The sequence below is a fragment of the Serinus canaria genome, chromosome 15 (genome assembly GCF_022539315.1).
Source record: "Serinus canaria isolate serCan28SL12 chromosome 15, serCan2020, whole genome shotgun sequence".
Lineage (NCBI taxonomy): Eukaryota > Metazoa > Chordata > Aves > Passeriformes > Fringillidae > Serinus > Serinus canaria.
The window spans coordinates 8,760,299-8,772,254 of NC_066329.1; the positions used below are offsets into that span (position 1 = coordinate 8,760,299).

The 11,956-nt window shown below is 45.1% G+C and overlaps 2 protein-coding genes across 3 annotated transcripts; one reads left to right on the forward strand and one right to left on the reverse strand.

Annotated features, from left to right (window-relative positions):
* Positions 1 to 258: 258 nt before the first annotated feature.
* XBP1 (X-box binding protein 1) lies at positions 259 to 3,340 on the forward strand. Its single transcript, XM_009092379.4, is given in 6 exon segments — positions 259 to 530; positions 613 to 709; positions 789 to 917; positions 1,420 to 1,473; positions 1,476 to 1,583; positions 2,336 to 3,340. Coding segments are annotated over 6 exon segments (1,155 nt in total). The 5' UTR covers positions 259 to 321; the 3' UTR covers positions 2,894 to 3,340.
* A 1,679-nt stretch (positions 3,341 to 5,019) lies between these two features.
* CCDC117 (coiled-coil domain containing 117) lies at positions 5,020 to 11,714 on the reverse strand. Of its 2 annotated transcripts, XM_050980386.1 has the most exons (6): positions 11,636 to 11,714; positions 11,232 to 11,530; positions 10,586 to 10,636; positions 10,004 to 10,237; positions 8,496 to 8,633; positions 5,020 to 7,975 (listed from the first exon to the last, which is right to left on the reverse strand). In XM_050980386.1, the coding sequence occupies exons 2-6, from the start codon at positions 11,522 to 11,524 to the stop codon at positions 7,723 to 7,725; spliced, it is 969 nt and encodes a 322-aa protein (XP_050836343.1). In that variant the 5' UTR covers positions 11,525 to 11,530; positions 11,636 to 11,714; the 3' UTR covers positions 5,020 to 7,722. The 2 variants fall into 2 exon arrangements, with proteins under 2 accessions (XP_050836343.1, XP_050836344.1); XM_050980387.1 differs by lacking the exon at positions 8,496 to 8,633.
* Positions 11,715 to 11,956: the final 242 nt, after the last annotated feature.

Below are 11,956 nucleotides of genomic sequence, written 5' to 3' on the forward strand. Positions count from 1 at the left end.
AATTTAAACTCCGGCCATCGCCATCGCGGGCGGGCCCGGCCCGAGCCCGGCCCGGGTCCCGTCCGGCCCCCCTCTGCCCTCACAGCCGCCCACAAGCCCCGCCCCTCGCCAGCGCCTCACAACCGCAGCTCTTGTCTGATGCAATTCGCTTCCCTACTTGCTCGCGGCCTCGGGCCAATCCCAGGCTCTCCCGGCCGTGGCGTCACGCCTCTCAACCAATGAGCGAGAGCCACGATGGTAGAAATCCGGGCGGGGCGGCGCAGGGCGCAGTCGGCCGCGCTGGTGACGCGGGCAGTGTGTCCGCTGTCCCGCCGTACCGCCATGGCAGCGCTGCCCGGTGCCGCGGCCCCGCGGCTGCTCCTCATCCCTAGCAAAGCGGCCGAGGCTCCCGGCACCGCGGCTGCTCGGCATCTGTCCGTTGTCCTGCCGGCAGGAGCCGACCCCGGCCTCCCGGGGATGGAGACCGCGCAGCCGGCCCGCAAGCGGCAGCGACTCACGCATCTGAGCCCGGAGGAGAAGGCGCTGCGCAGGTGAGTGGGGGCAGCGGTGGCGGGGCTGCGGCTGTACTTGGTGGGTCCAAGATCTCCCGCTGACGGCTGCTCTGCCCCGCAGGAAACTGAAGAACCGTGTGGCAGCCCAGAGTGCCCGCGACAGGAAGAAGGCGCGGATGACAGAGCTGGAGCAGCAGGTGGTTGAGCTAGAGGAGGAGGTAAGGGTCTGCGGGAGATAAGGGGCTGGAGGTGGGGGAAGGAAGGGAGCCACCTCCCTTGCCTCACGGCTCTTTGCAGAACCAGAAGCTGCTGCGGGAAAACCAGCTCTTGCGGGAAAGGACGTGTAACCTCGCGCGGGAGAACCAGGAGCTCCGCTGCCGCCTGGGTTTGGATGCTCTGAAGACGGAGGAGGGTGACGAGTTCCAGGTGAGCCGCGCTGCTGGCGTGTCCGCCCCCGCCTTGGGCAGAGCTGCCCCGCTCCTGGAGTAACCTCGAGGCTGTGAGCAGGGATATGCAGGAAATACCTTTGTCCTCCATATGGAGGCTGTCCTGAAACTCAGCGGGTGCCAAGTCGAAATGGGTAATGTGGGAGGTAGAAAGTTGACTAGTTCCTGGCTGGTTTAAGACAGTTTTCTTTGGTTTTCTACCTTATAGAGGTGAAGCAGAAACTGTTACAATCACATTGGTGTGTCTCAGATGTGGTGAAGAGAGTCAGGCTTTCATCTAAAAGTGTCAAACAAAATAAATGTACAAGTGTAGGGAACCTTCAGCTTAACGTGCAAATTACCTTACCTTTAGGTTCCTACAGAACAAGCAAATAGAGAATTTTGTGTTGGAAGCCTTTGCAGAAAAACTACAATCTTCATGATCATGTACTGTACTGTACTGCCAGAACATTTGCAGTGACTGAGTTTTTATCTTGGTACAGGTTGTGAAGGAATCCCAGGTGGATGAGATCAGATTGGTGACCGGGTCCGCTGAGTCCGCAGCACTCAGACTACGTGTTCCTCTGCAGCAGGTGCAGGCCCAGCAGTCACCATTTCTGATAGTTTCCACATGGATTCTGATGGCAGTGACTCTTCAGACTCTGAGGTGAGCATCCAGTCCTATACAAATTGTCCATGAAATTCAGAATTACTGTAGATTTAAGACTAGTGTTGTAATGCTTTGATGTTAAATCATTTGGTGATTTCCATTCATTCCAAATCTTGGAATGCCATACCTGTGCATCAGAACAGCTGTATTAGAGGCTGTGTCCAGTGAGTACAGGAATTCAACAACACCCACATGAAAAACCCAGTCCCCACAGCTTTAGTTGTGTGCAGGTCTGCCTAAGCCAGGTTTTGGTCCGTGTTCTGTGTAGCCAGCAGGCACTGTGGTGCTTGTACTTGATGGGTACAAGATCTCAAGGAGCTTCTAGTAGTGGCTGTAAATCTCAAATGCGTGTATAATTCCCTGGGGATTGCCAGTACCCTTAATGAAAAAGCTGTGGGCAAAGAATGACTGTGTCCTGGCAAAGATTGCCCAAAATGGTGTGGAATCTCCCTCACTGGAGACAGTTGAGAACCATCTGGTGCAATCCTCTGCCACATGCTCTAAGATGACTCTGCTTGAGCAGGGAAATTGGACCAGAGGTGACCTACTGTGGTCCTTCCAGTCTGGCCTATTCTGTGAATTTCTGCAAGATGGGTAACTGCCTTAACTGTGTACTTGATAATATTCTTGGTAAAGCAGCTGTGATTGCATCAGTGTTTATTAACTTCCACATGGAGGTTAACAGATGCCACATTTGGTGTTTGGCTGTAACAGTTATAAACTGTCTAAAACTGTCTTTTATTTTGCAGTCTGATCTCTTATTGGGCTTTCTGGACAGTCTGGACCCAGAGTTGTTTCTCAAATATGCTGATTCAGAGTCAACATGCCTGGAGAAGCTGGACGAAGAGATCTCTGGAGAAACAAATTCCATACCACCCGCCCTCTCTCCCTCTTTGGGGTCCCCATCAGCCAAGCTGGAAGCCATTAATGAACTCATAAGGTTTGATCACGTGTACACAAAACCCCTGGTAGTGGAGATTCCTGTTGAAGTGTCCAACCAAACCAATACGCCAGTGAAAATTGAGAAAGAAAACCTCTCTTCATCTGATGACAAGGCCATCTCTGAAGTCCCAGTGTCTGTGAAGAAGGAACCTGTAGACAGCTTCATGCCTGAACTGGGCTTTTCTCATCTGCTTTCTTCTTGTCATAGCCTTGAAGCCTCAAGCTACCTGTTGGATGGCTGTAGTGACTCTGGGTATGAAGGATCCCTGTCGCCCTTCAGTGATACGTCGTCTCCGCTTGGCACTGACCACGCGTGGGAGGACAGCTTTGCCAAGGAACTCTTTCCCCAGCTCATCAGTGTCTGACCTGATAGTGTTAAAACTCCTTGTGAGCAACTGTCCTGGCAGGAAATCAGCAATGCCCCTTTGGGGTGTATGTGGGGAAAATCAAGTCCATTCGGAAAAGTTTCTCATCTTTACCATGCTAGTTGATGGTATGAAAAAGCCTAGGGTGTCCTGTCCTGCCCTGGCTCCCCCCAGTCAGTGTTGGCATAGGAGAGAGGCAGTTATTGTTTCTCAATAACGTGCTCAATCTCTGTGAACCTAAAAATGTTAAGTCTTGTTTTCCAGTTAAAATTTTAACACCAAAAACTAAACTGGCATATTCATGTATAGGCAACTGGGCTAGACCTTAATAGTCTCTAAGTCTTACAGCTTCACTAAATGCTTGTTTTCCATTTGCTATGTAGAGTTGCTTTGTCCATTTAATATTTAACTGTATTGGTGCAATTAAAATGCAGTGCAGCTCACTGACCCTTTTCTGCCTTAGAACTCACTGGGGAGGGAAGAGTATCTGGGCTTTGGAGAATTTAAGTTCAGGTCCCTCAATGTGTCATCCTGCCACAGTGCACTGAGGAGCGCTGCTCATAAGGTGTCTGCAGCTGGATGTTTCAGCAGTTCCCTTCTGGGGGCACTGGATGTGGTAGATGGGTTTGTGTGGTAGCCAGAGCTACTGGAGCAAAACCTTCACGCTCTGTAATAGGTGGCAGGAGCTTGAAGTCTGAATATTCAAAAGTCAGGGCAGTGGTGGCACCCTGGTGGCCAGTAATGCTGTCCAAAATTCTCAGCCTAAGGGCAGGTGGGTGTGAGACAGGGTGTGAAAACAACTGCAGATTCTGTATTACTACAGGAAATTCTGGAGCATCAAATGGACTTGTCAGGAGCTAATTTCAAATATCACAGGAGGACTTCTCATTTTCCACATCCATTTGCTCCAGTATCCATTGTTTATCACAATATTAAAAACACTTGGAAAGACAGAAGAAATTTTATACTTCAAATAAGAGAGCTGTTGCAGGTGTTGGCGCAGCTGTTCTTGCTTTCAGTGGTATTTCATGTTTTGCATTCAATTCTGGCAAAAATAACTTGGGGTGGGGAAGAAAGAAAACGAGAGATGTTTCAGTCAGTAACATTCAAGGTGACAGGACTGCTTTGGATTACAAGCTTGAGTAACCTAGTTTATACTGAAGGATTCCACCTGAATAGTGGGTACTACAGCTGTGCAGTGTAACAAATTTACACTGAAAATCCAAGTAGTCAGAAGAATAAGTTGTTTTACTTTCAAGGTGCATGTCAAAAAAAAAAAGCAGAAGTGAGGATTTGCTCTGTAGTTTTGCAATACATTTTGTTAGCACCCTTTTAGGGAATCCCAGCCCCTCCTGGCACCCATGAGCAAGCCATTTCAACATCTAAAAAATCCAAAGAAAATTGTATTACAGTTTCCTTTCTATCACAGTAGGACATGGGATGTGTTTAAGGTTTCCACCTTAAGCACAGGAGACAGAAATGTTCAAGGACATGGTCTTTACACTGTTTTGCTTCCCCTTCTCAACAGCTCTATCTACCCTGGCATGCTTTATCCTTACTTACTGCAAGCACTGGGTCCCCCAACAAGGTGTTAATAGTTACTAAGATCTCTTCACTGAAAACACAGAAGTAGTTCTTGTTTGGCATCTAGAAGCCTATTACCATTGAGAATCCCTATGAGCACTAGTATTTTCTACTGGAATCAAGTCCACTAATATGGTACACAAAAAAAAGAAGTCTTACCTTCCAACAAAATTACTAAAATCTAAATTTAAAACTCTTCTCAAACATTCCTTAACTTTAGAATACTTAGCTTGCCTAGTTCTGAATAGTTTTATTCTGAAGTAAAATAAAAGAAACTCAAAACACAAGCTATAGCAACACTTATTGGTACCCCTATTGCTTTGTCAGAGGCCTTTTCCTTCCTGGCAGCTTCAGGTTTATTCTATTCTGCTGTTGCCTTCCCTTGTCCTGCTGAATTCTGTGGAGGAAAAAAGGGGTATGCCTTTGACAAAACATAGTTAAATTCATGTCTTGTTAAGCCAGAAGAGCTTTACTGTCCAGCTGAAGGACTGCACACAGGCTCCCAAGGTTTTATCACTCTTACCAGGAATGAAACAGTCATCTAAAAAATATTTTAGAAAATTTATTGAAAACTGACATACAAAGGGTGATTTGGTCCCAAGAGAAGACAGACCAGAATCGATCTTTCGTATTTCAAAATAATGTTTTTCCTAATACTGCATTTGCCATCCCGTCTGTGAACGGCATTAATAAAAGTCTTTTAATGAAGTCAACAACAAATGAAACTCACAAATACAGAAGTCTGTAAATGCCCACAGCTTGATCTCTCATCCAGTCACCCTCTCCAAGTGATTGCTGTAGCAAGGATCTTGCTCGGTGCTCCTTGGTCACTTGGTTCCCACTCTTCTATCAATTTAAGCAACTCAACCCCACTGTCTCCTATCACAAGGGCAGAAATGTGTTGTGAAAAAATGAAAGCAAATGTTTTTTATCAAAGCAGACTTGTCAGACAATTTTTTTTCTCTATTTCATAGTCTTTGTCAATAGTGCAGCACTCTATTCTTGTTTTAGATGGCAGGAAATAGGTCAGTGATGCCCTGTTGGCATTGAATTAAGAGGAAAAACATCTCTGAAATCAACCTTTGGTACAAACCTAGCAGGAAAAAAAGTATGCTTAAAAGCCATCCACAACACTTTCTTATTCTGCAAATCTGATATGCAATTTGGTGTTTTTAAGAGGAAAACAACTGCATCATTTGATGTATTTAGGCCTCCTAGAGTGTTTTTTACATCTTCTGTTGCAGTTTCAATGTTGCTGAGATGGTTTCATCACATTTTTGAAATTTTCATCCTTTTTTTTCAGTTTATTTAGGATTCAGAGCTTTCACCTAAAATACTTTTAACTATAATCCAGCAAGCTGAAAACCAGTCACTTATTTGGAGGCATCTCATTTTCTACCTGCAGTGACTACAGCCTTCTCCAAACTGACTGCTGTATGTTCTACTCAACCACTGGAGCACATCAAAGGCTGTAGGTTTTAAAAGATGTTCAGCAGCTTAATAATACATAAGAAATTTTACACAGTTCATGCAAAAGATTTATAGCAGATCCTGAAATGAAATTAGGCATTATAGCAAGATAGGCTGCACATGTTCTTCAACTTAAAAAACCTTCCAGAATGTTACAGGTGTATACTGGTTTCCAGAGTAAAACCTACTCAAATGCTGGAGTGTTTTTAGTGAAACTCTAAAATGTTTTATCAAGAGACAGGAAATTTCAGACAACCTTCAACAAAAGCAGCAAGATAAACAGGGTTTAACAAACAGGTATGTTTTGAACAACCAGAAGGACTACAAAAAGAGAAGACTGATTTTAAGCTTTCAGCTATGGGTTATTCAACAGTGAAGAATATTATTACACGGATTATCTTTTGGCTGTGCAGAGGAAGAGTAGATTTTCTGCAGCTGCATTACTGTGTACTTGCTCCTTTATGTTAGCAAGATGTCAAAACCAGATTGGGACGTAGGACTCTGAACAGAACCTGTTACTTGGAAAGGGATTTCTTATGAAAAGCCTCAATTCAGGTATCTCTGAGAAAGCTCAAGGACTTACGAACAAAAGATAAAACCCTTAAACAAGTTAGACAGCCTTAAGCATAACAAACTGCTGTGCATTGAAAAAAGGTACAAGCAATAGCTCATTGTGGATTCCTTTCCTTGGCACCCTGTACAGGGTAGAAAATTCTTTTGGCACACATCTGTATAAACAATGTGATGGTGTATTATTGGCACATACTGTGGCTTTATGTCTAGATTCTCTCAGGAAAAAGACAGGCATCTCCTTTACCTCACCACCAAAGCCACCAAAGGCTGGGGCTTGGGTACAGACCCAAGCATTTGACCCTCCTAATGGCAGCAAGCAGCCATTATCCCTGTTAGCTGATTTACTTACCACGTTCACCCAAATTAATGGATGCCATTCATTTCATCAGAAGTTACACTGTCTTAACTGACTTTCCAACTCCATGCATACAAAGAATCTCAGCACAATGTAAAATGTGAATCTCTTTGCTGAGAACCACTTTTCTCCAAACTTTGCAGTGTTTGGGGAGGGGAACATCAAAAACCCACAAATAAAATTTAGAAGCCAATGAACCAAAGATGACTGAAGTTAGCAGGTATACTGCAAGTTATAAGTGCTGGCTTTACTTTCTACAAAGCAAAAGACTTAAGCTCAGCTGTAATATTCCTTCCCTACCACCCCATGGATTGTGTAATTTCTACATCTGAGTTTACATCAAGTCCAAACAAATAAGATGGTGTGATCAGCTGTATTACCAGAGGGACTGCTTTTCTATCCGTGACAGATTTGAAGATATTCCTTTATATTTTGTAATTTAAATTAAACCAAATGGCCAAGAATAGTATGTGCACCAGTTTCAATGGCTCAGTAAGACAAAGGTGTGGCTTAAGCCACAGTTACATTCAATATTTGGATTTTATGCTTTACCAAGGGCAATTAAGAGGATATTTCACCATTAAGCAAGATGGAAAGCTACTTCCCTGTTCCAAAGACCTCTGAATTACCTTTTCAGTAAAAATAAGAATATTTAACAGATTGGAACACAGAAATCTTAGGGTGTTTCTGGCCACCCTATGATTGTGGTGTGCTTATGATTGTTAGTAACAAAACAAAAACCAAATAATATAACTTCAGATTCACACATCAAACCAGAAAAAAAATAATCAAAAAACATCAACAATAAGCATCAGAAGCTCACCACTCCCAGTCTAAAATCTGGCATCTACAACTCCATTTCTTCTTCTGCACACCCAGATACTCCCAAACTAGCATATGGATCTGGAGACATGACAGTCTGTTGTGATCCAGGGAACGTTTCAGTCTGTGGGTCAAAAGGAGCTCTTGGTGTTGGCTGCTTAGCTTGACATACTTCTGTGCTTTGCTGCTTGAAGTTCTTAACAGAAACAGACTTCAGTTTATCTGTCATAAATTCAGGAAGAGGTTTCCAAAGCACAAGCTCCATAGAAGGACGGCTCCTAGAAGGGATGGAGTTTCAGTAAAATTTTAGTTCTCCAAGCACAGCTATTAAATGCAGAAGACCTGTATCTTCATCCTTTGAGCTAGCCTGGAACCATATTCTTTTTTCCACCCCCTAATAAATTTCCTCTTCCCTACTCCCTAGTTCCATTATTTCTAGTTCTAAGCCTGTATTTCCTCTCTGTTTTGCACCAAACTTGACCACCGTTGGTCACACTTCAAGTTGTTCTCATTTTGGAAATTCATATACATAAAACCAAAACTGATACTGGTTCACCAAACAAATCTCACTCTGTAGACATGAGGAGTACAAAACACATACTTGATGACCACTACAGTTACACTTATTTATTTTTATATTAGGACAGCTTTTCCTATTTTAACCAGATGAATGGTCTGTTATACAATGCTGGCTGCATCATGCAGTAATCAAGGACATCTCCATAAACATGAAACGAGGTCTCTCTTTTCATTTGCACATGTTAGCTACATAGCACCATGATTTCCTCCAGAACTTACATAGATTCTATTATTTTCTTTGTCAGGACTTCACCAAAATCCCTCTTCATCCCTTTCTTAAGGGTATCTGACAGGATAAGAGTGGGCAGATTGCTAACATTTCCATCAGCATGAACTTCCTCATCTTCATCAATTATCCTAGGAATGGAGGGGGAAGAGGGAGATAAACACTATTGAGCATACTGTTATCAGGAACATCCACTGCAGACTACAGTCACATCCATGTGCTCTGCTCTGTGCAGATATCTGACCTAGGCTGGGTACCAGGAGCAGCAGGGCCATGTTAACACGAGTCTCTCTTGGGCCAAAACACCCTGAGAAGGACTCACAGAAGCCACTCAAGCACCAATGCCACTTCTGGTACCTGAGCTAGCTTTGTTACCCCTGTGTTATCCCAGCAGTGTCAGTGCAAACATACACTGAGAGAAAATAAACTCCCTCCAAGGGAAACTGTATGATTCAGTCACATTACACAAGTGAGTCTCAGCTATGCAATTCCTGCTCAATTCCCCAAAACTGGAATTGAGAATTCTTGCAAAGGTACTGAATATACTGAAAATAATGCTTCACTTTTCACAACTCTGTGCCAGTTTCTGAGATTAAATCAGCACAAATTATTGAAGTGTTTAGAACAAATGGAAGCATCTCCTTTGTTTTTGTTTTATAGAAAATTTAGCAGTGTAGCTGGGAAGAATAGGGAACAATCCTCCAAGAAGACCAAAGCAGACATAGACAGATAATAGAGACAGATTTCACTACTCTGATTTACCCATTAAAAAAATAACACTCTAACAGTACCTTGCTTCTCCTTATGCATCATCTATGAAGTAATCTACAAAAAAATCTTGTTTTAAAATTTCTATAACTTTAGGCTTTTGTAATAATCTGCAGTGGTCATTTTAGATATTTCGGAATACCAGCTCACCTGCAATCAACTGATACATACACAGGCCATTCCCAGAAATCTTTCAAGGGCCAGAATGCACAGTAAATTTATTAAAAGACTACAGCAGACTGTCTATAGCCACCCAATTACCCCACCATCAGCAAGATGAATCTCAGCCTTACTGCATATGTGCAGAGAGACCTCTTTGGTTCATGCTACTCCCTCCACTGACAAATTCACATCTATTTCAAGTTTAAATCACAGAACAAGCTGCAGTTGGTTGAAAAAAAACTGAGCTCAAGCCTGAGCAGGTAAATGTTAGAATTTGAGCTTCTGGATGCTCAGAGAAGAGCATTAAACCAAATTATGGTATATTGGAGCTACGTAACGATTGTGAGCAGGGTGTTATTTACTCAGCATATCCTGCTCTAGCACCCAAAATTTCTGATCAGCCTGAAGATTCACAGGACCACAGGTAACCTAAAATTAAATCATTTGAACAGAAGGTTCGCCTCAGACTTACAGCAGTTTTATCACACTGCTAAGTGCTAGATTTACCCCTGAATGCCCACCAAAAAAGGGAAAGCTCAGCAAAGCCAGGCTACTCAATCCCTGCATTTACCTGTCCTCAATTTCCTGAAGTTTCCTGCGAGCAACCTCGCATTGCTGTTCCCCCATTGTCTGATCCATTTCTTCACAGGGAATTTCTAACATGGCAGTTTCAGGACCGCTGCCACCATACTGACTTGCTACCTCCCCAGCTGCCTGCTGACCTGCACAAAGAATCCATTCTTCAGTGTTGGGATTCAAAGGGCAATTTTTGGCTCCTGTCAGTCTCTTCTTCCGCACAGGACAGCTAGGAAACAAAGTAAGTTTACAATTGTCAAAAAAGAAATGTGACATTCCACAGGAACAAATGTAAAGTGCATTTCAGCAGCTCTGACACTCTGTGGCAAAGCAACCTCAACAAAGAAAATAAATCCACATTGCTCTTAGTAAAATGTGGGTACCTGTTCAGGAAAATCAGTGCCATACAACTAATTAGGTAATAGAAATGGATTTGGGCTCATGTGCAATTCAAGGGAAGAGTTCCAAATGGAAACAATGATAGAGTTCCTTCCTGTTTGTACTGTAGATGAGACGTAATCAAACAAAACAAAAAGCAAATCAGGATTTTCAGGCTATAAAAGACAAATTAATTTACCCTTCTGCCTCTTCTTCTAGCTTATGCTTCTTTCCACATCGCACAGAGGCACTACAAAAGAAAAACAGTTACTTAGCTTCAAATTGTAGCTTTTGGTTACACTGATATTTTCAAACAATATTTTCCTCCCCTTTAAAATTTCATCTGAGATCAACAGTCACAGTATGTCACCAGCTGTGATGTAAATACAAGTTTGGGACAATAAATAACCACTTTGTTACAAAGGAAGTCAAAGGCGGCTGTAATTGCTCAGTTCTCTGAACAGAATTCCCTGCTAATTTCTTCTCCTTTATGTTCTTTTCCACAAGGGCAAGACCAATTTTTTGGTCTAAAATTCAAATGCTTCAAGAAGCAACACATGACCCAGCTTGAGTCTCTTGATACTCTGTATCACAGGGACATACTGAAAAATACTGAAACAAATTAATGAATTTGAAAGTACGCAATGATGCTGGTTCTTGCCTTTTAAACAGCCCCTTCATCCCCCACCAGCCAGCTTCAAGGTCCTTAACCGAGCACAACACAATTTTTTAACTCCTACCAGCGCAACACTGCTACAAGGAAACAAATCCCAGCCGCCTCGGAGAGCTCCCGCCGCAGTTCCCCACTGCCAGCCTGGGCCCTGCGGAACAGCTCTGGCACTTACTGGCTGCGGCTCCCGGTGAAGGAGCTCACCGAGGCCACCATCAGCCCCTCGCTGTGGCTCCCGAGCGCGGCCAGGGAGGCCAGGTCGAAGCTGCTCTGCAGACAGAGGCCGGAGGATCGGTCCACGCCGTCGTTTCCGATCCCTGCCATGACCATCCCGGGCGGCTGCAGACGGCCGTGGCCGCCGGCTAAGGGCTGCAGGCCGTGGCGCTCCGGGGCAGCGGCCGGCGCTGTGGGGAGCTCCACGGCCGGGCCCGCCGGGATGCCCTGGAAGGATCTGCCTAGCGCTGCCATTTCCTGCTACGGAGGAGAAAGCGCACATCAACGCCGCAATCCGCGCTGCGCCACACGCCGGCCCTGCCCGAGGTGCTCCCGCAAGAAACCTCCTCCGCCCGCAGCGCTCACCCGGGCCGAGCCGGGCCCGCGGCTGCGGCCGCCGCTACAGCCCAGGTCCTTCCAGGCCTTTCGCCGCGATCGGATAAGGACCGGCGGGCACTGTGGGAGTTGTAGTCCCGAGTTCTGTGGGACCTGTGGGAGTTGTAGTCCCGAGTTCTGTGGGACCTGTGGGAGTTGTAGTCCTGGGTGCTGTGGGAGACGCGCTCGGGGAGCGGAGTCTCCGCCGTGGCCCGTGAGGGGGCGCCGCGGGCTCCCCGCCGCCGTGGCCCGTGAGGGGGCGCCGCGGGCTCCCCGCCGCCGTGGCCCGTGAGGGGCGCCGCGGGCTCCCCG

What these genes read in the sequence shown, in the direction of transcription:
- CCDC117 (XM_050980386.1), bottom strand. Translation starts at nt 11,524, where the DNA reads ATGGCAGCGCTAGGCAGATCCTTCCAGGGCATCCCGGCGGGCCCGGCC. An exon ending in CTAGAAGAAGAGGCAGAAGG is followed by an intron (nt 10,238 to 10,585) that starts GTAAATTAATTT and finishes TTTGTTTCCTAG; the next exon opens with CTGTCCTGTGCGGAAGAAGA. An exon ending in AAGAAAATAATAGAATCTAT is followed by an intron (nt 7,976 to 8,495) that starts GTAAGTTCTGGA and finishes CATCCCTTCTAG; the next exon opens with GAGCCGTCCTTCTATGGAGC.